The sequence below is a fragment of the Ctenopharyngodon idella genome, chromosome 23 (assembly GCF_019924925.1).
Source record: "Ctenopharyngodon idella isolate HZGC_01 chromosome 23, HZGC01, whole genome shotgun sequence".
In the NCBI taxonomy this organism is placed as follows: Eukaryota; Metazoa; Chordata; class Actinopteri; order Cypriniformes; family Xenocyprididae; genus Ctenopharyngodon; species Ctenopharyngodon idella.
Window position 1 is genome coordinate 11,088,760 of NC_067242.1, and position 26,806 is coordinate 11,115,565.

The 26,806-nt window shown below is 36.1% G+C and overlaps 1 protein-coding gene across 7 annotated transcripts in view; it reads right to left on the reverse strand.

The window, feature by feature from the left end:
* Positions 1-26,806, reverse strand: part of dpyda.1 (dihydropyrimidine dehydrogenase a, tandem duplicate 1) — a 242,322-nt gene that overhangs the window by 84,864 nt on the left and 130,652 nt on the right. For 6 of the 7 annotated variants that reach the window (XR_007927805.1, XM_051881563.1, XM_051881564.1 and 3 more), the window contains one exon: positions 25,776-25,991. Coding sequence is in view for 6 of the 7 variants with exons in the window: in XM_051881563.1 (XP_051737523.1) it covers positions 25,776-25,991 (216 nt within the window). In the remaining variant the exon portion in view is untranslated. Of the gene's footprint in view, positions 1-16,637; positions 17,493-25,775; positions 25,992-26,806 lie in introns of those variants that run through there. The other variant, XM_051881568.1, reaches the window with a different exon arrangement.

A 26,806-nucleotide genomic window follows, 5' to 3' on the forward strand; every position in this document is an offset into this window, starting at 1 on the left:
GGGTTTTTACATTACAAAATAAAGTCATTCATCCATCAGTTCGCACTAATATCTTCCCTTTCTCACACTTTCCCGAACTACATTTTATACATGTAGCAGAGGCTTGTCTTTTCTCAAAAGTGCCAGCATGCCCACAAGCTATGATAGATGTTCTCTGTACTACATTAAGCTGTAGTTGAAAATTCATCTCTTGGCATTAGAGTCTCAAAGGATTCCCTGCCAAACTGCTATAATATCCATCACTGATTGGATATATAGAGTACAGGTCATCCTGGCCAGACAGTAATCAGTCCACGCGGTAAATTAGAAGCCTGGCTAATGAAGCTGGCAGAGTCGTGAGGATCGTGCCATCGTGTGAACCGCTATTGGCTAATGGCTTTGGCCCTCGATATGAGCTTCCACCAAGCCAATGAATTGAGGTTCTCACCAGTGTAGACGTACCTTCTGGATTTTGAGCCAAGAAATCTGTTGTATTATATTTCAAACCTATGTGTAAATGACACACTGAGCTTATATTTACATTTTGCCTGTTTAAAAATCCACAAACACGCAAGGGCATTGCTATGGAGTTGCTACACTCTTAAAAAGAAATGTTCCAAAAGGGGGTTTTCACAGCGATGCCATAAAAGAACCATTTTAGGTTCCACAAAGAACCTTTCATAAAACAAGACCCACTGTGGTGAAAATCAGGTTTTCATGTTGTTTATATGCCTATGTGGTGCTTTTAATATGCTTTTAAGACAAACCATGTGCATGAAATGAAATCGACCTTGTTCTCAGGGTTGCCAGGTTTTAGCAACAAATCCCACCCAATTGCTACTCAAAAATAGAGTTTCAGGGGGGTCCCCCGGTAAAAAAATCGTATTCCGGTGGGTAATATCTGTGTTTTTGGTGAGGTTCCTCTGGTAAAGTTCGCTTTCCAATGGCTAAATATCATGTCATTTGGGGGCGCTTCAACCCGTGGACATGTAAAACAACCCGCGGCAACAGTTTTAAAGTATCCCAATTCCGTGGGAAAACCGCAGACTTGGCAACACTGCTCGTTCTCTACATCACAAATGTGTTGTAACCAATTCCGTCAATAAGTGGGGCGGGCTTTAGCATATCATTAACTATGCTGCGAAGAGCGAAGCGCGAAGCAGGGGGGTCTCAAGAGAAGGCTATCCTGGTAAATTTTTCTGTTGATATGAAAAATCAGGTACATTTAGCAATATAGCGAGTGAATTACGTATATGATGTATATTACAATGTTATGATGAACTATATGCTTTTCTCCACTGACGTTCTAAGTTGTTCAAAACGTTTCTAATAGGGGTGTAATGGTACATGTATGGTTCGTTTTCTGTACATGGTTCGGTTCATGCAGTTAGACGACGAATACAGTCAGTCACAGGCGATTCACACTCCATTATGTTGCATTACTGCGCGGTAATGCAACATCGTTTGCTAACTGCCACAACAGAAAAAAGCGCAGAAGAAGAACAGACGATCTAGATATGTGTGTAACTGGAGAAAGACGTCATTAAAACAGCTTGAGAATATCTCACGTACCATTACATTTACCTCAGGCAGGTCATTTAGTGTCAACAGCATGTTAGTTCACTAGAGAAATGAACTCTAGAGGGGAGCATTTCACTAAATATATGCACTATATTACTATATTCGTTATATTTACTTTACCTGTTAGTAATGTCTTAATTATTTAATATGTTTAAATAAATTGTCATGAAAACAAGTTATGACAGTAAAAGAGGGAGCTCTCTTTCTGAGAGTGCTCGCTAAAGTTTATGATTTTCATATGACTCAGGACCCTCTTTGTAATAGCACAACTCCTCAACAAGCTGCATGATTTGAGGTATCATTTATATCTGGAGCACAAACGGTGCGGGACGAGATCCGCGCTGACGTTTAATACTGAAGGTTAGAGGTCTGTTCTAATCCTTAGCAAGCATCATTAATTAAAGACAAAGAGGGACTCGTTTTAATCCAATGTGTCTAAGACCGCAGTGCTAAGAGGCTAAGGGGTTAAGAAATTACATTTCGTGTTTCGTCGTCTTCACTTGCTGTGAAAATTGAACCGATAAACTCAACAGAACAAACAAAAGGGAGTGACAGCTTAATCCTTTGAACTCTGATAAACCATCCATCATAATTTAACAGTGTGAGAGGACGATTTGCATATCCTAATTAGAACCTACGCCTTTACAGAACAATTACAATAATGGCAGGCAAACTTCATTTTACAACATTTGAGCAGTTTTCAAGCCACGGAGACAAGAAACTTTCAATGAAAATGTGATCTAATTAACATAAATTTGATTTAGAAGTCAGGCTCCAAATGTGTGGTTTGTTTTTGTATTACTCATTACGCATTTTTAATGCATTTTAATTAATATTTATATAGGTTTATTTATTTGCCATGCTTCCAAGTAATTAAATCATCATTAATATTGCCTATACATACGCTTAGGGATTTCAAACTTCCAACCTTAAATATTAAACATGGGCATGTAGTTTGTGCTGTGGACATGAGTGACACCTCAAATCATGCAGTTTGTTAAGAAGAGGTATGAACAGACTTCCAATTTTCACCTGGCAGACAATAAAAGAGAGGGGAAAAAACACACACACACACAAGTTATATCGTAATGCAAGAGAACAATGATGATTTGGGTTCCCCAAAGAACCTTTCAGTAAAAGAAAATTTTTAAAAATAAAGGTTCTTTATTGACATTGATGGTTCTATGAAGAACATTTGACATCCATGGAACCTTTCCATTGCACAAAAGGTTCTTTAAATGGTAAAAATGTTCTTCAAAGTTAGAAAAAAATGGTTCTTTTAAGAACTGTTGACTGAAAGGTTGTATAGGAAACCAAAAATGGTTCTTCTGTGGCATCACTGTGAAAACACCCTTTTGAAACCTTTATTTTTAAGTATGTGTGAAGATCATTTTTTCACTATAAAGAACCTTTTGTGCAATGGAAATGTTCCATGAATGTTGAAGGTTCACTAACATACAGATGACCTCAAAGCTAAAATACATAAATGGACTAAAAGCCACAACGCATTTTTTATTTCAGTGCGTCATTGATAAGATGAGGTTCTGTTAGCAGATATTTTCTTCAGTAACATTCGAGTGTCTGGTTCTGCGATTCAGTCTAAGGAGTGACATTTTCATACATGACTTGTGGTTGAAGATGAAGACGTTACCTCTTCTTTAATGAAAGTGTGGCGGCCCTCCAGTGAAGACTCTTTTGGGAATTCAGACAACCATCCCATGAGCTCGAGGCCAATCTGTAAGTCTATATTTAATGAAGCCGTGACCAGGGAACATTTGGCTGCCGGCGCTTTGGATTATCAGGCGAGGGTGGAACAAGACGTTTAATATTAAGCAACTAGAAACCATGAAAATTACCCAAAGACAGAGGTCTGGCATGCTGAAACAGGTGCCGCACACAGCGACGGGAGATAAGACACGCACGCATACACACGCTCCCTTTCCCATTCGCTCCTTCCCAGCATGCATCTCAATGCAAATTGGATTCCCAAAGATGAGTGCCGATGGACATAAGACGTAAATTCATTCCTCCACACAAACCGTGGTGTTAATATGCATGACTGCCACCAGCCAGCCGAAGACGGGATAAAACCTGCCCGGGATGGACACGTTATATGGGTTTCTGTTTCAACTTACAGTAGGGTCCAAATATCTGAGAACACATTCAAAATCTAGGATTTTATTTCTTTCTTATTTTATTTTATTTTAACCGGTAAAATAAACAAAGTTTTAGGATTTTGAACAAAATTGAAATGACAAAAACTAAAGAACAAATTTTAAAGAATTGTTAAAATCAATCTTTTCCATGCAATTACAATGAACGAATGGAGACTGAGACTTTCAAGCTCCAAAAAGGACTGCAAATCATCATAAAAGTGTCAAAAATGTGGTCTATAAGACTTTCGTGCATGAATCTTTCATTTTGTGAACTGAATCAAATGATTTATTCAAAAGATCTGACTCAAAAGAACCTAATCAGTCTGATTACTAAACAAATCATTCAGACTGTTTTTGTGAACTGAAAAAAAAAAAAACTGATTCATTGAAAAGGACTGACTTAAATTAGTGCACAAATCATTTAGATCAATTTTGTGAACTGGATCAATCTATTTATTCAAAAGATCTGACTCAGAAGAATCAAATCAGGTTAATTATTAAACAAATCCTTAAGAATTTTTGTGACCTGGATCAAGTGAATCATGAAAATGATCTGACTCAAATGAACAAAAGTCTAACAAATCATGAACAACTCATTTAGACTGGTTTTGTGAGCTGGATCAACTGACTCACTGAAAAGATCCGCCTAAAAAGAACCAAATCAGTTAACTTAGTGAACAAATCATTCAGACTGATTTAGTGAATGTGATTAACTGGGCTATTGAATAGATCTGACTCAAAAGAATCAAATAAGTCCAATTAGTGAACACATCATTCAGACCGATTTTGTGAACTGGATCAACAGAATCATGAAAATCATCTGAATCAAATGAACAAAAGTCTTACTCATGAACAAATCATTTAGACTGGTTTTGTGAGCTGGATCAACTGACTCACTGAAAAGATCTGACTCAAAAGAACCAATCAGTTCAATTAGTAAACAAATCATTCAGACTGATTTAGTGAACGGATTAACTGGCCCATTAAAAAGATCTGACTCAAAAGAATCAAATAAGTCCGATTAGTGAACACATAATTCAGACCAATTTTGTGATCCAGATCAAAAGAATCATGAAAATGATCTGAATCAAATGAACAAAAGTCTTACTCATGAACAAATCATTTAGACTGGTTTTGTGAGCTGGATCAAATGACTCACTGAAAAGATCTGACTCAAAAGAACCAATCAGTTAAATTAATGAACAAATCATTCGGACTGATTTAGTGAACTGGATCAATTGGCCCATTGAAAAGATATGACTCAAAAGAATCAAATCAGTTCAAATAGTGAACAAATCATTCAGACTGATTTAGTGAATTGGATCAACTGCCTCATTGAAAAAATCTGACTCAAATGAATCAAAGCAGTCCAATTAGTGAACAAATCATTCAGACCAGTAGTGCAAACTGGATCAACTGATTCATTGAAAATACCTAACTCAAAAGAATCAAATAAGTTCAATTAGTGAACAAATCCTTCAGATCGGTTTTGTGAACTGAATCACGTAATTAATTGAAAAGATCCGACTCAAAAGACTAATTCTAGACTTGTGTGAACCACTTTTATGATACTTTTCTGGTGTGTTCATTTACTTTCATTGTATTGAATAGAGTAGCCAGAAATATGTACAAAAATGCACATTTTTTTGTTCCACTGAATCAAGTCATGCAAAATATTTTTTTAACACGTCACAGGTCTAAAAACTCTCTTCTGTTGGGGTCCGTTGACCATTCGCACACTGTGACCTATAGAGGAAATGGAGGGAGGACCATTTTTCTTTTCTTTTTTTTTTCCTACAGAGACTGTCTCGCTCACCATTTCATGTGTGTTTTTGAGCTAACAACGTTTTATCACAGCACAACAGGCCCCTAATCCTCCTGTACAACAAACAGGCTTTCAGAAGCGGACACATGCAAGAGCTACTAATCAAAATGCAGCAGGCTACACCGCCGCCGAGCTCACACACTCGTGCTAACATCACAACCCGCGTCCACACGCTTTCACATACTAATGAGAATATACTGTACTCTGACCTCACATTGCCACACGAACAGACTAAGCAATGCAGTCTCGAAGTATGAGCACACGATCATAATTCACCACTGCACTGACGTTTACTGCGATCATCTGCATATTTTCACGTTTTTACAAACCACCTTTGAGATGCAGCAATGGAATATCTGTTTCTCTTTACACGTTTCATTATCCCGAGGAAGATGCGTGCTGCTGTTTCCCATCTATCTCTTGCGCTCCCCCTCTCTAGACACGCAGGGGAGATCAAGTGCGGAATATACTGCTCAATGGCCGATAATCCCGCACATTAAACCACAGGCTTGAACTAATACCATATCAAATGCTTCGCTATTCAGATCCAGCATCCCGCAGTAATTGTCTTATTTCAGAAGATCAAAACTGCAGGGAAAATGCACGCAGTTCCTTACCGTCAGTGTGGACTGAACGAACAGGCGATACATTTAATGGTGCAATCAGAAGAAAACAATCTGAAAGATGGAGGTCAAAGATTTCTAACTGCTTAATATATAAATCTAACACATAATGAACGATGTGTACAGGAAAAAAAATACAATAATCTAAAACCACTCAGAAAATACTTCTATTTTGCCTTTTTTAAAATTGTATTTTTTTTTTTTTCTTTACAAAAATGTTCATTAATTTCTTGCAAAATCCAGCAAGGATACATTAAATTGGTCAAAAGTGACAAACTTTTTCATTTGAGATAAATGCTGTTCTTTTGAACTTCCTATTCATCAAGGAATACTAAAAAAATAATGTATTACAGTTTTCAAAAATATTAAGCAGCACAACGTTTTCAACAATGATAATAAGAAGAAATATTTCTTGAGCAGCAAATCAGCATATTAGAATGATTTCTGAAGGATCATGTGACACTGAAGACTGGAGTAATGATGCTGAAATTCAGCTTTGAACCACAGGAATAAATTACATTTTAATATATATATATATACACATATATATACATATATATAAACAGAACATTTTAATTCTAATAATATTTCACAATATTACTGTTTTACTGTTTTTGTGATCAAATAAATGCAGTCTTGGTGAGCATAAGAGACTTCTTTCAAAAACATTAAACATTTTTGACAAAACTTTTGAATAGTGGTATATATGCATTCTCAAGCTGCATGAACTGCGAAAAAAGTCAGTAAAACCTGATGCTGAATTTAGCAAAATTACTTATTTTTGATTAGTGAACTTGAAATAGAACAGAATTACAAGAATTTCTTCTTTATTTTGTCAGAAAGTTTGCTTTAATTAAAAAACCTAAAACTTTATTTCCAGAGTTAAATTAGACTTTGAAACAGATTTTCATTGTGGTCTCACACTTCTGAACACCACTGTTCCCACAAAAAAAAAAAATTTTTTACCCTTAATTTAACTGAAGAAAGTTTTTACACATTATTTAGTTCATTAAAACGTATGTAAGCTTGTTTCTGCCACGGAATAAAACAATTTAAAAGATAATTGTGACTTTTTATCTCGCCATTCTGCCTTTTTTCCTCGCAATTGTGAGTTATAAAGTCAGATTTGCGAGATATAAAGTCAGAACTGCGAGATATAAAGTCAGAATTGCGAGATATAAAGTCAGAATTGCGTGATATGAAGTTAGATTTGTGAGTTATAAAGTTAGAATTGCGAGATATAAAGTCAGATTTGCGAGATATAAAGTCAGAACTGCGGGATACAAACTCTCAATTGCGAGATATAAAGTCAGAATTGCGTGATATGAAGTTAGATTTGCGAGATATAAAGTCAGAACTGCGAGATACAAACTCTCAATTGCAAGATATAAAGTCAGAATTGCGTGATATATACAAATTTCCATACAAAATAAATCAGTTTAGTTGGGTCAACACAATTTAGTTGGTTTAGGTCAAATTAATTTACTCTAGTATGTTTAACTTAACTATATTACATTTCTGTCAAACTAAATTTTCTTATGTTGGTCCAACTTAATTTTTTTGTTACTAATTTACTGAGCTAATTTTCTTATGTTTAAACAAGCAGTTCCGTTCATCATTATACACAGTGTATGTAATGAACAAATAAGAAAAGACTGGTGTCAGTACTGACTTCAGTATAGATCACTGAGTGCCCACAGCCTAAACAAGCACCACTCTTCTGCATAATGGTAACCACAAACTCCTTTAAATGTTCAACATAACTGAACATTAAACACTAACATGTCTTTCCCTTTACTGAAAAACACTCCTTATGCACTTTACTCTCCTAATGCAGTCTCTTGCAAAGCATGCTGGGAACTACAGATCCACTGCCCAATTAGTTGTCAACAAAAATGATTCATGTAGTTTTAACACAAATGAATTAAGTAAACTTCAGTTTTAAAAATATTAGGTGGAATGAACACAATCACATTAAGTTGTGACAAAATGTTCAAAAATTACATTTAAATTAATTAAACTGAACAAGAGGCAAAAAAATATATATTTTTTCAGTGTATTAATGGGAGCTAGATTACTAAGCTTATGTATTTAACATAAAAACACATGTAATACTTGTGTCAGCCTTTCTTTGAAACAAAACGCAAAGCCTTACTAATGCAAATTACACCATGAGTCTTGCTTGTTAAATGCATTATAGACTCATTTGGGTGAAACGCTCAGCATTCTGCATGGATCGTACCTGCTTTCCAGACAGCCTGCATCACCAGAATTGATCTGCGAGATTAGTCTCCTCTCACTGCATTTGTATAACTATAGTATGCAAGTACCACACTCACACAAACATAAAGAATAACAATGAACGTCACACTGCAAAATGACTACGGATGTGCATGCTATATTACTTATATGATGTGTTAAAAACATAAATAATTATAGTCTGAAGAATTTTAAAAAGTGATTCTACAGAGGAGGCAAAGCATATCACATAAACCCTTCCGTCGCTACCCAAAAGAAAATGAAAAGACCTCAGAACAGAAAAGGTGCATGCTTTTGTGGATGACATTTGCTCTGGTCCTGTATCTGATTTCTGTGGGGCCCTTGGAGTCACTGCAGGATGGAGAGCAGACAAATAAAATAATAAAATCCTGAAGAGCCATAATTACACTGAGTGGCCCCAAGTCGAGGCATTAATCATTATAAACAGCCATGACAGAAAAATCAAACCACTTCTCCAGTGTACCCAGGCCAATACACCAGAAAAATAAAGAGAAAAGTATAAGAGAAAGACGGAGAAAATAAGTGAAGCTGCAGTTCTGGTGTGTAAGCTGTCTTGTTCATGTCGTTCCAAACCTGTATGACTTTCTTTCTTCTGTGGAACACAAAAGAATATATTTTGAAAAACAATGGAGTCCATACAACATTGAAATTCATTGTATGAACAAAAAACACTGGGATATTTTTTCAAAATATGTTTGTTTGTGTTCGACAAAAGAAAGACTGTAATTCAGGTTTGGAATGAGTAAATGATTACAGAATTGTCATTTTTTGGGTGAACTATCCTTTTAAAATGTGTTGTTGCTGTAAATGTGAGGAACATGGGATGTTAGAACCTCTTAAAACGATAGTTCACCCACAATAAAAATGTTGCCATCATCTACTTACCCTCATATTATGATGTTACTTTCTTTATGTGAAACACACACAAAAATGGCTGAAATTTAGAAAACTGGAATTTAAAGGGGTCATTTAATGCCACTTTTACAAGATGTAAAATAAGTCTCTGATGTCCCCAGAGTGTGTGTGTGAATTTTTAGCTCAAATACCCCACAGATCTTTTTTATAGCATGTTAAATTTGTCACTTTTTGAGGGTGAGCAAAAACACTCTGTTTTTGTGTGTGTCCCTTTAAATGCAAATGAGCTGCTGCTCCCAAGAAGAGGGCGGAGTTTCAAGAGCGCCGATTACCTCAAGCTGACTCACTGAAAATGTCAGAAACTGTTCAGCCTTTTATGTCCAAACCGGAGTCGGACACTGATGGAGAGACTCAAGAAGAAGTGACAACATGTAGAATGCAACAGGACGTTTCTGTACGGTTAGTTGATGAATTTATATAGCTGATGTGGAGTTAACTATCTTAAAGTCATTGATTAGCATATTCTGTCATGATAATCTATAAATCGCTCGTGTGGGAACTGTTGTAAGATCCTACAGAGCCAGAGAATATATGCTGCATGAACATAGAACAGGTATAGTTTAGTTTAATTACGGTTATAACTTGTCATGTTGCCATCACAGAAATAAATAACATTTTAAAATATAATAAAATATAAAACTCTTATTTTAAATTGTAATAATATTTCACAATATTACCGATTTTACTGTATTTTTGATTAAATAAATGCAGCCTTGACGAGCAAAAGAGACTTTTTTTTTCATGTTTTTTTTTTTAACCCCAAACTAATGTAAATGCGGGTAGTGTAAACATCGACATTTTACCTCACACAAAGCTAACATATTACAAAACTTGAAATATAGTGTACAGCTGTAGTCCCCATCCACTTTCACTGTATGTAAAAGAGCAGCCTGGACATTGTGCTAACAAACTACTTTTGTGTTCTATGGAAACAATAACATCATACAATTTTCAAGTGACACAGCGGCGAGTACATTTCATTTTTACGCGAACAATCCCTTTAAACGTCAATTGGTCGCCCTTTCATTATACAGAAGTATAGGAATTTAGATTCTAACAGAGACAAAAAGACAAAAACATCAACTCAAAGGAGTGCAGTCAGCTACCTCAGCCTGAATGTGCATACATGCATGTTCTGTCAGTGTTTACATATGTGTTGAATGTACACGCACTGATGTCTGCCGAGATTTCGGACAAAGATCTCTGCGGCTGCTGTAATCTTCTCTCCATGGCTGTCACTCAAAATCTAAGCAACCTTGAATCCATGACAACGTCCCAGAGACACATCTGTACTTGCAGAACCTTGATAAACCATGTGACAACTTTCTTCCCTTCAGTGAAAGGACTCGGAGGCACAATACGACACAACTGCCTTTCATTCCACTAACTCGTGTGAATAGAATTCAGCTTTGGTAAAAAAAAAAAAAAAAAGCTCTTTAAGTTTCAAGGCCTCATGCTGCTTAAAATAAGACAGAGGAACAATTCTGGAATAGAGGCAAGCATGACATTCACTGAATCATGGAAAATGAATGTTGGTTTTGTAAAAATTGATTTGAATCTCATGCAGTCAATAAACCCACTGACTTCATAGTACATGCTTTTGGACACAACATCTCTCAAAGGAAAAAAAACAACAAATAAATCCAGCACCTTAACAGACATATACAAGAAAAAATGCAAAATTTAAAACAACAAACCAAAAGCTACTATTTGAAAAATGTTTCGTAGGCCGCTGCTGAACATGATTGCAATCCAGAGAAGTGCACGAGATCAGTTTGCCTGAAAGAGACTTAATAAATTAAAGTCTGAACAGAGGATATTAACCCTGTTTGATAAATGAACAGGGATATTGTCTGTCAGCTTGGCCATTAGTTCTATTCACCAATTACTTTTCTGGTGCAAAAGGGAAGTCACAAGCACTGGCCCTTGGGTTCCCTGCTTGAACGCCGAATGAACGCAGGCCAACAAACAAGTCTGAAATTAGACCACGCAATATATTTGTCACCCTCAGCGATAGGGATAAACATTCACTTGGACGTAATTGTTATTGGATTGAGGGTCTCGGCACTGGCTTTGATTCATTATCTTAAATGTCTATAGCACTAGGGTTATAATGGGAGACTTTTCTGCCAACAGAACTTGTTTGACCAACATCATCTACTTGAAGTACCCTTGATATATTAAATACATAAATAAATAAAAATAAAAAAATAATAAAATGATTTACTGAATATTAATTAAATGAATAATATATAATATAATATAATATAATATAATATAATTAAATATAATATAATATAATATAATAATATATAATGTAGCTTGAGATAAAAAAATAATAAAATGAATTACTGAATATTAATTAAATGAATTATAATATAATATAATAATATATAAAGTACCTTGAGATAAAAAAATAATAAAATGAATTACTGAATATTAATTAAATTAACAATATAATATAATATAATATAATATAATATAATATAATATAAAGTACCTTGAGATAAAAAAATAATAAAATGAATTACTGAATATTAATTAAATGAATAATAATATAATATAATATAATATAATATAATACAATAATATATAAAGTACCTTGAGATAAAACAAATAATAAAATGAATTACTGAATATTAATTAAATGAACAATATAATATAATATAAATATTAAGTACCTTGAGATAAAAAAAATGAATTACTGAATATTAATTAAATGAACCACATAATATAATATAATATAATATAATATAATATAATATAATATAATATAATATATAAAAAGTACCTTGAGATAAAAAAAATATAATAAAATGAATTACTGAATATTAATTAAATGAACAATATAATATAATATAATATAATATAATATAATATAAAGTACCTTAAGATTTACAGTAATTTTGATAATTTAAAAAATTAATTTAATTAATTGTATAATAAAACAAAATACTAAATTAAATGAATAATAATATAATTTACTTTATTTTTTATCATTTATTTATTTAATTTAAGAACAAAAAAAAATTCTTAAACATGGGAAACAAATATCACATGGTTTAAAGTAAAAAATGAATTTTCCTAGTTCAATAACTCATAAATAAACTATTATGTTCAAGGTCGTACATCTTTCAAAAAACGCTTGGTGCAACAGTATAAAAATGTGCTTATGAAAAAACCCTTAAGTAAACTCTCCAAAGTCAACAGAGAACAGCTAAAGACAAACTTTTTAAAGCAAAAAAGTCAAATACGACATAAAATTTCCCTTGTGGCTATGGCCTAGCAGTTGCATGGCACACGATCTGATACACTGAGCATGAAATGCCCAAATTTTCTGATGCCATTTATGTGCTTATTACAACAATTTCAATCTCTATTGTCATTTTAAAAGTAGCAAAAACAAATCCTAAATCGAGGAGGATACATCTCTGACAGACGCTTTTAAAATGCTCATCATCTGAAGTCTACTTTGAGTACCGGATGAAGCATCTCAACATTATCAGCACACAGCCCAACAAACACATCCTGCATGCTTAATAAAAGTATATGAAGCAGTTAAAATTGCTGACATAAAGATTTAGTAGGCTGCACTTCAAATAGACCAGAAACCAGAGCGGTTGGCTCATTGATCATCAGCCGTCACCGACGGAAACATGAAAAAACAGGAAGCAACACTCATCCACCCCGATGTCATGCTTTATAGGGAGTAAAGCGCCCAAAGACATGATGAGTTTGATCAAATTAGTAGACTAAAGAGATCTGTGAGGCACAACTTATTTGCCCTTTCAGCCATGCAAAAGGTAGTGAGAGGCGCTTTGATCTCCCAATTAAACGGGTATATTTATAAATGTAAACATGTAGCTGAAGCTAATGAGCCTGGGCGATTGGACTTTTCCTTTTTTTTTTTTTTTTTTTTTTTTTTACACGCGATGAAACCCCCCCGATCGGCACCACCTCAGCTAATTTGCTTGTTAAATAAACACAAATCACTGGACTGTGACTGTTGTTCTACTTGTCAGTCCTGTCTAGCTATTGTTCTATTGTGTTTTGGTTTTTCATACAAACTAAGTAGTAAACTACTTGCACTTGATTCCTGCACCATTTCTTGGTTCTTAATTTATTCAAATTAAACTGAAGGAACACAAAGGTGCACGTACAAAACATGATTGTTTACAGTTTTTTTTACCTTTCTTTTTATTGTTTTGTGGTCTTTTGGGTCTCTTTTTTTTCTTTTTCTAAAGAGAATGCATTGGTCTATGACTTCCTCTGATGGAGGAAGTGATAAATGTGATTCTTTGTCCATTTATTCTATAGATGTGGCAGTTACACCGAGGTTACGGAAGCGGTGCAGTCTTTTTCTAAAAGTTGCGGATTTCACCTTTGACATTTCGTGAATTGATCCGCTGGCAGTGCTCACTGCGTCTTGGCTGACTTGAAGAAGCAGTGATTGAACAGTGACTGTGTCCCTATCTCCGTCTGTATTGATTAGATGACAGGACAGATTGAGGGAATCGTCTTGTCGTGTATCACGTCTCTCCGTTTCAGGCGGCTCTTATCAGGATAACCCCAAACAAAATGCCAGCGACGAGACGGCACGGTTTACATGCAACATGATCCTCGATTTGCACTTGTTCATAGGGTTCTGAGAAAAAAAAAATATATATATATATATATAATTAAATCAGAGCGTTCTGCTGTGGTAACACATTCTCTTGACAAATCTATGCCTGGTTAAAATGCATATTTGACCTATTTTAACTGAAAGCAACATGCACTGACATATCTTAAAGCAATAGTTCATCCCAAAATGAAGATTTTGTCATCATTTACTCACCCTCAAGTTGTTTTAAACCTGTATGACTTTCTTTCTTCTGTTAAACACAAAAGAAGATATTTTAAAGTATGTTGGTAGCCAGACAGTTGACAACACCCATTGACTTCTATAGTAGGAAAAAAAATACTATGGAAGTCAATGGGTGCTGTGAACCTTATGGTTACCAACATACTTTAAAATATCTTCTTTTGTGTTCAACAGAAGAAAGAAACTCATGTAGGTTTGGAACAACATGAGGGTGAATGATGACACCAAATCTGAAGAAGCAAAGACCTCAATCTTACAACCAAATGCAGGTTAGTCCAGTCAATTGTATTTCCCATATCAATATATCGATGTGAAAGCTGGACTCTGAAAAAAACTGACCGTAAAAGGATTGACGCCTTTGAATTATGGTGTTGGACAAGGCTCCTAAGGATACCATGGACAGCGAGGGTTTCCAACAGAGAGGTCCTGGAGCGCATCAAACAAGAGATGTCACTTGAGGAAAAAATTACCAAACTGCGGCTCACCTAAAACACAATGATGCTCAGCATGGTTAGCGGAAAAAGGAAAAGAGGCCGCCAAAAAACACGTTGGCTCGACACCATCAAAAGTGACACTGGCTTAGGTAAGTATGGCAAGAGCTGGCCCATCGGATCGCCAAGAGTCAGATATGACTGAATGGCTAATCGTCATCAATGTTTTGTTTTTTTTCGAAGGCATGTTTATAAAAATGAAATGTCCTAATTTAACTAAGGCCTAATCCTGACTTAATCTAAGCCCTGTCTGTGAAACCAGGCCTAGTGCTTAACTTTGGCTAAATTATACTTTGTCAATGGAAATTTATGAACGTATACATGTGCAGTAATTGCAATAGGTGCCAAATTAGTCCAGCACCATCTGTTTAAAGATTACAGGTGACATTCATACATTTAAATGTGGCTTAAATGTCAAAATACCCTGTAGGTATAAATTTGCTTAAACATGCCGGTTTAAGATGGATGGCTAATTAGAGAACTGTTCTGTGTACTCTTGCTTTGGAAAATCAATCTGAAAAGAAAAGTTCACATCCAGACTACAACATGCCCTGATCACATTCCACTTCTCTTTCCTCAGTACTTTCTAATCTCCCCTACACTTTGATACAGAAGTAAAAAGTAAAAAAACAAGTTAATTAATTAAAATGATGGATGGATGGATGGATGGATGGATGGATGGATGGATGGATGGATGGATGGATGAGTTAGTTACACATATCAGCCTATACACTGTAAAACCGAACAGTGAAATTAATTAAATGAAATGAGTTTGTTTCACTCAAATAATAATGAAAGTTCATTGTACTTAATAGAAAAGGTTGCGTGAACCCAAAATTTCATTGTAGTAAGCTGAACTTAATATGGTTGAGTTGAGTTGCAGCAGATTTCTATAACCCGGATTCTGGAAAAGTTGGGATGTTTTTTAAATTTGAATAAAATGAAAACTAAAAGACTTTCATATCACATGAGCCAAATTTGAAATGAGCTAATTTAGTTGAAAAAAGTGTAAAATTTCTCCATTTAAACATTTGTTATGTTATCTATGTTCTCTTTTGAATAAAATATTGGCTCATGTGATTTGAAAGTCTTTTAGTTTTCATTTTATTCAAATTTAAAAAATGTCCCAACTTTTCCGGAATTTGGGTTGTAATTCCCAGCATGCTTTGCAAAAGACTGTATAAATAAATGCTGAAATTAAGTGTTATTTTGTGTGTTTTTGCACAAGATCAACACAGGGAGACATAAGTTAGTGTTTAATGTTGTGTTATGTTGGGATTTACAGGGGTTTCTGTTATGTTAGTTTTGTAGAGTTACCGTTGTGGTGAAGAGTAGAGCCTGTGATTAGGTTGAGGATGGGCTTTTAAGACCTTTTAAGGCTTTCTAAAACTTACAGTATACTGTATGTTGTTTGATTATATACATGCAAGTATATAATGACAGTCTCTTTGATAGTTATAATAGCATGTCTTATTTGCTATCTAACATTGAACCAAGATCTGAATGTGATGTTTGATGTAAATGAACTGTATGTAATTAACGTTATGATGAGTGGGGTGAGGCTGAAAGCTGTGGGAGTGAAGGGATGCCAGTGACGTGATTGTTAATGAGAGACATCTGTGCACCACACTGGCCTTGCTCCGCTTCCACGGCTCTCGGCCCCCCATTTGTCACAAAAGTTCTAATAACTTACAAAAAATGAGTTAGTTACTTAAATGTTTTGAGGTAATAAGTTTTGAATATTCTGAACGTATTGAGTTTTACAGTGTATAAGCGAACAGAGTAATTAGTCCACCAAATACCAACTGACATTAGTACCCAAAAAACTGAGAACACTAATTAAAATCTTCTATTTTGCATTTTTTCCTAATTAGAAAATCATTACAAATTTAATTAATTATATAATACATGAATTACAGAATGTCTTAGTACATGGTTTGTCAATGTCACACATTTGCTTTGATAGTGACCCAGAAATAGTGCAGAATCTGATTTTTCTTTTTCATTTTATAACTTTAAAGTTTGTTTATATCCAGGTTGAAAAAAACACAAAATCTACTGTAAAACACAAATGCTAGTCTAAAAGCAGCAGGCCTAGGTTTCTGTAAAGTGAGAAAAAGGTGCAGAAACTGGTTCTGATGAGTTTGGTTGAGGCCAACGCTGCTTGCTGTCACAGCATTGCTGGCTAAACGAGGGGGGCCGCGGCCCGGGCCCCTGCACAAATGACAAGTGGCGCTGTTTGCCGCAAACCCCGATTCTGTCAGTCTTTACTTCTATCGCCTCTCCGTGTCATGTTAACCGCCAGTCACTGCCAGCGCGCCAATTACACAGCCAGGTTCCCGGGCATGCCACACACTCTCTTATTCTCTTTCTGTTAATAAAAAAAAAAAAGAAAAAGAAAAAAAAGAGAGAGAGCGACTTCCACAAGACTTGCTGTGCAAGCTTACCCTAATTAACCATCAGCTTAATTAGACAATTTACTGTGTAATTAGCAGGCAATTAGTCAACACCTCTCAGATCGTAGTGACTGCTTTGACAGACCCACTTTTCCAATGCTGATTCCAGAGTCGAAAAGCACCTTAGTTGTTTATTTTCTCATCCCCTCCCCTAATGCGCGCCAACTGCACAGAGGCACAGCGTAATCACGGCTGATGAGACAGGTACGTCAAAAGACACATGTTAGTTAAGCGGGAGGCATGTGCGAGATGGGGACGGTCTGTCCTCCCGTCACCGAAGATGACTCCTCTGCATTACAAACGCTTCTTCGGGATGTTTTCCCTAAGGGGAGAACAAGAGAAGCCTCGTCAACGATCTGTGATTAAACAGGGGGCGTGAGGACAATAATGATACATTTTACAAAGCAATCATGAGGTAGTTCTCGGTCAAAAACCTCTCGTCAACAGCACTTTAGCAAAACAACTAGTATGTAGAACATGATTAAATAGCGTCATGCTCAAAGAAAGCAGATATTATGAAGCCTGAACTAGATTTTTTTACGTTGCCAGAATGTTGTTATGCAGATGCTAAGGTGTTCTGAGTGTTGCTACGTGGTTGCTAGGGTGTTTCTATATGACTGCTTACTGGCCTAAATGAAAGTGTCATTAACATCTTAGTCACTAGATAGAGAGTTGGGACATATCCCTCCTTCAGATTCAGTCTGAAGATTTTCACGTAAATTTATTTTCCCGCCAAAAAATAAAATTATCTGTGGCATACTACTTATGGTAATATTTGACCATTTTGAGATTATCAGCATCAACTGTGCCAATTTACGGAGACCTGCACATAACACGCAGGAATAAAAAGTCAATTTTGCGTACGATTTACTATTTTGTTTCCTCGATTTATAAATCGATGCACATGATTTAGCAAATCGTAGCTTACATGTGCGTAAGCAATGCTTCAATTGCTTGTTTCTGCCTCTTCTTTGCCTGTGTTTTGATCCGGAGATTCTCTACTCTTTCAGAAGATTCTTAATAGCGCCCCCTACCATATAACATTGAAAACATGGATTGCCGGAAAATTCAGTCAATGGTGGGGAAAAAGTTAAAGGGTTAGTTCACCCAAAAATGAAAATTCTGTCATTAATTACTCACCCTCATGTCGTTCCACACCCGTAAGATCTTCGTTCATCTTCGAAACACAAATTAAGATATTTTTTATAAAATCCAATGGCTCAGTGAGGCCTCCATTGACGGCAGGATAATTAACACTTTCAATGCCCAGAAAGTCACTAAAGACATATTTAAAACAGTTCATGTGGTTCAACCTTAATGTTATGAAGCGACGAGAATACTTTCTGTGCGCCAAAAAAAACAAAATAATGACTTTCTTCAACAATATCTAGTAATGGGCGATTTCAAAACACTGCTTCATGAAGCTTCGAAGCTTTGCGAATCTTTTGTTTCAAATCAGTGGTTCGGAGCACGTATCAAACTGCCAAAGTCGGATTTTATCAAAAAATATCTTAATTTATGTTCTGAAGATGAACGAAGGATGACATATGGGTGAGCAATTAATGACAGAAATTTCATTTTTGGGTGAACTAACCCTTTAAAAGACATTTGTCATTCTGCCTAGTGACTGTCCAAATTGTCTGTTTTCATTTTTTTTTTTTTTTTTTTAGAAAATTTTAATTTTTATATATTTTTTTAAATATTTTATTTTAATAAAATTATTGAAAACGAAATTCAAAAAAAAAAATGTTTTTCATTTTTTTTTGCCAAATGAAAAATCTTATATGGTGATAGATCAATGTACAGTATCGGCCCATATTTGATCATTTTGAGATTATCTGCATTAATTGTAGAAAAAAATAAAAATAAATCTGCCATTCTACCTAGTAATGTTCTGTTTTTAAATATTTAAAAAACAAAAAAACAAATTTGTCTACATCTTATTTGCCAAGTTAAAATATATGATGACATACAGTATATCTGCATTATATGACCATCATGCAGCACTTATTATATATAAGTATCAGCCTTATCAAGCACCATTAATTAGGTATGTTAAGTGTGTGTGTATAGACTTTCAATAGAGTTGTGCTAGCCTCTCTCTCTCACTCTCCATCTCTCTCTCTCTGTCTCTCTCTTCACAGCAGGCCAGCATGCAGCTATGGGAGGCTATCCATCTCTCCGCTTTAACTCTGTCACAGAGCTGGAAGTGCAGAAATGGCTGTGTCACTTCCAAATACTCTCAAGGGACCCCCATCCCAGAATTCTCTCCTGCTGGTGTGAAATGGAAATGAGCCTGAATACAGTGCATGCTGGGTTGTGCCAATCTCCAGCTACGGCGAGCACTCTAAAGGAACTGAAACAGCTTTCCTTAGTACTAGTGCAGGAAAATTAATAGACATGTTTCTTTTTTCTTCATTTAACACATTCATATGAACCTTTCTGGGTTTAATCAAGCAGGGGGAAAAAATCTGGTGTTTCAAAATATGATGAAATTATAGTTTAAAGTCAATGTGAAATCAAATTGATGTATATATATTGATATTAATATTAACATATACCGGATTTGTTTTATACTGGAGATACATAACATTACAAAAATAAAATGAGTTGCTGTTCATGTTGACTTTTCAAAAACAGAATTAGTTTTGTTTATTTTACACCGACCCAATTAAACCTGTTTCTCCTTACAATCAATCAAACACAGCAGATCCACATCAGAAAAGAAACAAATACTGTATGTAAATAAATAAAAATCAAGTCCATTTCACAGCAGACTGAGTCTAAGCTGTGAGATACAAGCTTGATGAGAACAAAACCGAGAGAATATCTCATTATCCCACCCTGAGACCTGTAGCCCTTTACCACACGAAACACTCATTTACAGAGTTACACATTACCAGCGCTACCTATTAAACACTCAAACCCTAAGAGGGTGTGGACGTGTGTATTGTGAGTGTGCGCGTGAGGTTCATGACCTTTTAACCTTTCGGTTCTTGATAAAAATCCTGCAGTTGATTAAATCCCGGTCGCTAATTAGCAGAGAGACATATAAAGCCATTCAGTACATGCAGAGAGAGAAAGTGAACATAGTGTGTGGTGGAGTGATGGGACACATCACACTTCATCTGTGTTACCATGGAGCTACATTTCTCATTAAATTAAAAACCTCGATCTGAGACGTACGGTAAATGTGTGCGTGTGTTTGTGTGTGTGTGCGCACAAATGTGCCAGATTCCCCGTGCAACTTCTCTCGTTTTAACTGCGGGTAAAAAGTTGAGAATCCGTCTTAATACGTCTTCATATTTAGTTCATTTAGATTTGCCCACTAAATCCTCCTACGCCGAGGTGAGAAGGCATGCTCAAGAATAGACTGATGTGCAGAGAAAGTTTCGCAAGATAAAGTTAAAGAGTTTAAGAGCTTTCTGTGGTGGGCGGAAGTCTGGCGGGTCAACAGCAATCATTCCTTATTCTTCTCACGTGAAAGACACAAAGGACTAGTGCACGAGTATATAAGCCAACGGCTAAAACTAGCACCTACAGGCCTCTTTTGGGGTGCTGATTGGCGGAAAACTGGCACATTTGCCATTAATCAGGTTAGCTCCAATTACAGGTGTGATTTAACCAGACTTGACCAGTCAAAAAGCTAATTGGCCTCAGTTGCCTTTGGATCTCGGCCTTGGCCCTGGAGGAAGCCTACGAATCATTCTCTCATTCCATAATTAGTCCGAAACAGGCCAAATGTATCAATCACATATCTAACAGTCCTGTAATTGGTGTGATGCATTAAAAAAAAAAAAAGTCGCTCGTGAAAAATGGATGTAGGGCCAACGGGTCGTGCGGAAGACAACATCCTTCGCCCTCTTTTCAAACGAGTAGCAAGAAAACAACACGTTTTCATATGCTATACAGTTCATTAATCCTAATTAACGGTCACAGAGCTTTGTTAGGCAGTTCTCCACCGGTCTAGCACGCTACCGAGCTAATTAGCGATGCCGAGCACAAACGATGAGACCCAGAAGCGTGAAGATTCTCATATTCGTAGACAATCCTCTGAGCATCTCAAATTCTATCAATAGCATGCGGCGGTAATGTTGCGATAGGGGGGCCGCCGATGAAAAAAAAAAAAGCACAGGATATTAAAAAAAGAGAAATCCCCTGTGTTTAAGGTGGGTGATAGCGGCGTAGCGGCTGTTCATTCATATTGACATTAAGAACTTCTTTATCTTTTTTTCCCCAAAGAAAAGCCCCCTTACAATCTCTCCCACTGAGCACACAATAAAGAATAATATGATTTCTGTTTACAGAGATATCAGGTGGTATTTCAGCATATGCTGGCGGGCGATACATGCAACAGTATATTACAGCCCAATCTGGCATCTACAAATGTCAAGAGTAAAGCACGACTCTGAAGAGAATGGGGCGGGGGATCCACTCGAGCTAGGAAGTTCACACAGACAACTTTGCGGGTGACCGTCAGTCGTCCACTTCCTCTTTCTAAAAAAGGCTGGGGTAAAAAACAACCCAATTTGGGTTATTTGGCAACCCAGCGGTGGGTAAATATTGGACAGAACACATGCTGGGTTGTTTTTTAATCAGTGCTGGGTCAGTCAATTTGATATTGTTTTTTCATTTTAAACAATAAAAATGCACTCTAAAATCTCTCTATACATATAGGACAGGAGCAGTTCATATACAATGTATTTTATTCAATGGCAAGTCAGTCTTTTATAATCATAAAATACTCAACATTTAGTAAATGTTTTAGGACGTGACATGAGCAGAAACAGCAGCCAATGGGAATCTGTGGAATCTCTGTTAGTGCGGTTCATTTGAACGTGTGGACACTGCCATCCGAACCTAGTGCACACCAAACAAGCGGACCGAGACCGGTGAAAAGATGGGACCCGGTCTTCTTCCAAACAATCTCTGGTGTGGTTTGAATGATATATGAACGCAACACGGACCAAAAACACGTAAACGTACCAAAAACAGGAAGATGAGACCTTGAAAAGGACAGAATCCTCACGCATATTGGTTTTTCTCATCATAGTCGCGAGTTTGCCCATCATAGGCATCAGACGCGCTCAGACGCGATCAGCAGATCGTTTGTTTGTGTGACGGATGGATTCCCGCCGCTGTTTTGACTCCTTTACACATTTTATAAGCTCTTCACGAGTTCCCAGCTGGCCAAAATACCATCATATGCAAGCAACGCACACACAACAAGCGCATTTATCTCAGCACACGGCATTGTTTTGGATGTTCGGTAAGTTCCGTCTCAAAATAGGCAAAACGTCATAAAATCCGACCAATCAGGTTGTGAACGTGTCCCTGTGCCTTTAGGTTTGGTATCTTTTGGTTCTGTGATAGAATTGCCAATCTGAACGCTAATCAGACCAAGACTAAATGTTTTTCTTTTTTTCTTTTTTTTGGTCCAGATCAAACAAACCAAATGAACCGAACTACAAGTGTGAACGCACCCGTCAAACTCATAGCGTCAAACGCATTCTCTCAGAACAGAAAACAAAATGACCATTAAAGGGTTAGCTCACCCAAAAATGAAAATTCTGTCATTAATTACTCACCCTCATGTCGTTCCACACCCATAAGACCTTCGTTCATCTTCGGAACACAAATTAAGATATTTTTGATAAAATCCGATGGCTCAGTGAGGCCTGCATTGACAGCAAGATAATTAATACTTTCAGATGCCCAGAAAGCTACTAAAACATATTTAAAACAGTTCATGTGACTACAGTGATTCAACCTTAATGTTATGAAGCGAAGAGAATACTTTCTGTGCACCAAAAAACAAAATAACGACTTTATTTAACAATATCTAGTGATTTCAAAACACTGCTTCATGAAGCTTCGAAGCTTTACAAATCTTTTGTTTCGAATCAGCGGTTCTGAGGGTGTGTCAAACTGTTAAAGTCGTGTGATTTCATAAGTGTTTTGAAATTTCAATGGTTCACCACTGGGGGGGCGTGACTTTAGCAGTTTGATACGCGCTCCGAACCACTAATTCGAAATAAAAGATTCGTAAAGCTTCGAAGCTTCATGAAGCAGTGTTTTGAAATGTTTTTTTGGCGCACAAAAAGTGCTCCAAACTTCATAACATTAAGGTTGAATCACTGTAGTCACGTGAACTGTATAAAATATGTCTTTAGTATCTTTCTGGGCATCTGAAAGAATTAATTAATAATTAATGACAGAATTTTCATTTTTGGGTCAACTAACCCTTTAAGTTCCAGTTTTAACTGGTTTGGCACAGACTACCCAACAGGGGTTTTTGACATTAAAAATGACCCAGCAGCTGAGATACAGAAAAACTACCCAACACATGGGTAAAAATAATAAAAATAACCCAATAAAAATACCCCGCAGGCTGACCCCAGCATTTGGGTAAAAAAAAAATAACGTAGCATTTTCAGAATGACCCAGAACATGGGTAAAAATAATAAAAACAACCCAATAAAATTACCCAGCAGCCTGAACCCAGCATTTGGGTTAAAAAAAAAAAAAAAAACCCAGAATTTTTTAGAGTGCAAGGAAGAAGGTTGTCAGAGCGGGAAGATAATGCGATCTTAAGCAAAACATCCAGATGGTGCACCGAGCTCCCAAGGTAAACTGACGCCGGCGCAATTTCCAGCTTCTATTGTAACGTTTAGAGCCGCCTCTTCCCTCCCACCGCCGTTTGTCTCTGAAATAAAAAGCTGACCTTTTCCGAAGGGCCGGCGCACAGTTTATAAAAGCAGAAATGGAGGCAGGTGACAGGCGTCTATAAAACAGGAACAGCTACATCACTCACTCACACATCAGAGCAGGAGAAACATCATTTACACACTTCACATGCTGTCCCCCACTGTCTGAAATCAGCCGAGCGCCGAGGACCATGGGTCGGAATAAACAATTTGACTCAATCTTCCCCGCTCCTGCCTCTTGTCAGTAGCATATGGAACTCGCTGCGTTACTATAGCGATGTCTATCACAAGTTTCAGTGCTTGTCTTTTATTTTTAATCTTTTTTTTTTTTAGCATTTATTTATTTTCTTTTAATATCCCTAGTGCTGCTAATGAGAGGAAGGCAGCCAACACAGAACAAACATATGTTCCTGATTAATACTGACATTGCTAAAAGAGAATATTTAAAGTTAATATAATAATGCAACAGTATTTTTTTTTTTTTTCAATTATAAGTTTGATTCTTTAACATTGAAAAAGAATAATTAAAACTATTTGAGTTCATGTTCATTTTAGTGGCAACATTTATAATCAACAATTCATAATCATACTTAAACAGCTTTAAGCACAGAATAAAGACGAGGTGAGAATAACATCTGTCACAGTGTCATATCACCTTTCTCTCAACAGTTTCATCTGTTAACTGTTCTTTAATTAAATTCAATGAAAGTCTCATAAAAATATACTATAATTGCTACCTGAGAGATTGGATGAAACACTAAGGAAAGCAAGAACACAAATGAGATCTCTCATGACATCTCAGTTGTTTCTAAACGTGATTAAATGGAGTGCAAACGCTTTTATCATGCTTTTAAGATGTTTCTGCCGAGGCCCCTGTAATCGCACGCGTCTCCTCTAAAGTTTCAGAAGAGATCTCAAATCAGTGCTTAGATTTGTCAAGACATCGCAGCCTGCGATCAAAGCAATTTCAACATGAAATCAAACATTTCTTATCAAATTCTTCCAAGATCAAATGATCTGACCTTCTGTTTACACTGAAGTCAAAAGTAACCTTTTTTAATGTCTTGATAAACATTCCTACATTTTTTCTCATTAAATATCCTGTTTCAAATTGAAATATTATAAGGAATCTAAAAAGGGGAATGAAAATAGTGAATATTGTTATGTGTTCACCTTAATGCTACAGATCAATATTTAAATTAAACATAAATGAGAAAAGAACTGAATTTCCTGAGCCAAGTATTTTCAAACCAGTGTTGTTATTGTTAACTAAAATTATTAAAAATTGTTTTTGCGAATTGAAATAAAGATGAAATAAAATAAAATAAAAATATTAGATGAAAAACAAAATTACATTCATACAGGTTTGGAACAACATAAAGGTGAGTAAATGATGACAGAATTTTCATTTTTGGGTGAACTATCCCTTTAAATTTAAAATGAAACATAAAAAAACAAATTAATTAAAATTAAAATGAAAACTGAAAATGAAAAAAAAAAAATGTTTGAAATAAATACTAATACAAAATATTAATAAATACTATAATAGTAAATAAATAATACTAAAATAATATTTTCAAACTGAGGTCGTTTTTTTTTTAAAGAAAATAAAAACAAAACAAAACAAAACAATAAAATAAAATAAAATAAAATAAAATAAAATAAATAAAATAAAATAAAATAAAATAAAATAAAATAAAATAAAATAAAATAAAATAAAATAAAATAAAATAAAATAAAATAAAATAAAATAAAATAAAATAAAATAAAGGGGATTGTCATATCTGGGGGTCCAAACCCAGAGGCACGAAAAAGCAACTCTGCGGCTCTTCTAAAGATATAAAACCAAAAGCCACTATAGTTTGGTTAGCATTATGTGTGCTGTTCTTTTTAAGTACCTTGTCCAATGAAAAAGTTTTGGTGAGGGCGAAACCCCAACCCTGCTCGAAGGCCCTGCGGATCATGGCGGCGCTGGTGGTGGGTGGAGCACTGGCCAGCCCGAACGGATTGGGGAACGTGATGCCGCACATCTTCACGCTGATGTCCACCATGTCTATGGGTGAGTAGAAGAGAGGCAGCTGGGGCGGGCCGCTGACCGTCTGGCCGAAGATGGACTGTAACGACAAACAATCACAGCACACATGTAAGATTTCAAAGGCATTTTCCTACTTTGTGAGGAGGAAAATTGGCCGCATTCACACAGACAAAGCTCTGAATCCCAGCGGAAAGCTCACGGTCGTTCTGAATACAAGTTTCTGAAGGTTACTCTGGCGTTACGGTCCGCCACACGTGTGCATTTAAAGCTACAATAGTGCGGCTGATCGCTGTGAGATTGCTGAGTGTGTTTGTGTGCGGCATTGTTTATCTCTTCACATCGTGGCACAAAAGCAGCAAATAGCAGTCATACATCAGCTCTCTCTCTAATGAGCCTCACGTTTATCAAACACGTATGATTGCCCTTGTGGTGATGTCACAGCCGCATAATGAACGAGGGGGTGTCAAGTGAGGAGAAAATGAGAACAGGAACATGACAGCCCACATCCTCCACAGAGAGGCCTCATCACAGGGAGAGAGAGGAAGCTAGCGAGAGGAACACCCGAGACAAACAACTAATGCCGAGGGACGTTCCTGAACCCACTCGGGCCCTGACGGATGTGCTGTAGTTGTCAAACACTTTGTACACCAGATAGATCTTTGGCAAATTATATGCTATTGATTTTTCTTTTTTCAGAAGCACTTGAGGTAATTAGCATCTAAGATATGATACAATATGTCACAATCTGATAAGATATGAACAATATGATTATATGAGGAATAATTTGCACAACACAAATTCACAAATTCACATTCACGCACCCTCATGTCGTTACAAAGCGCTTACCCATGATTCTGCGAGAATAATACAGTTAAGTACACAGTCTAGTCTCAT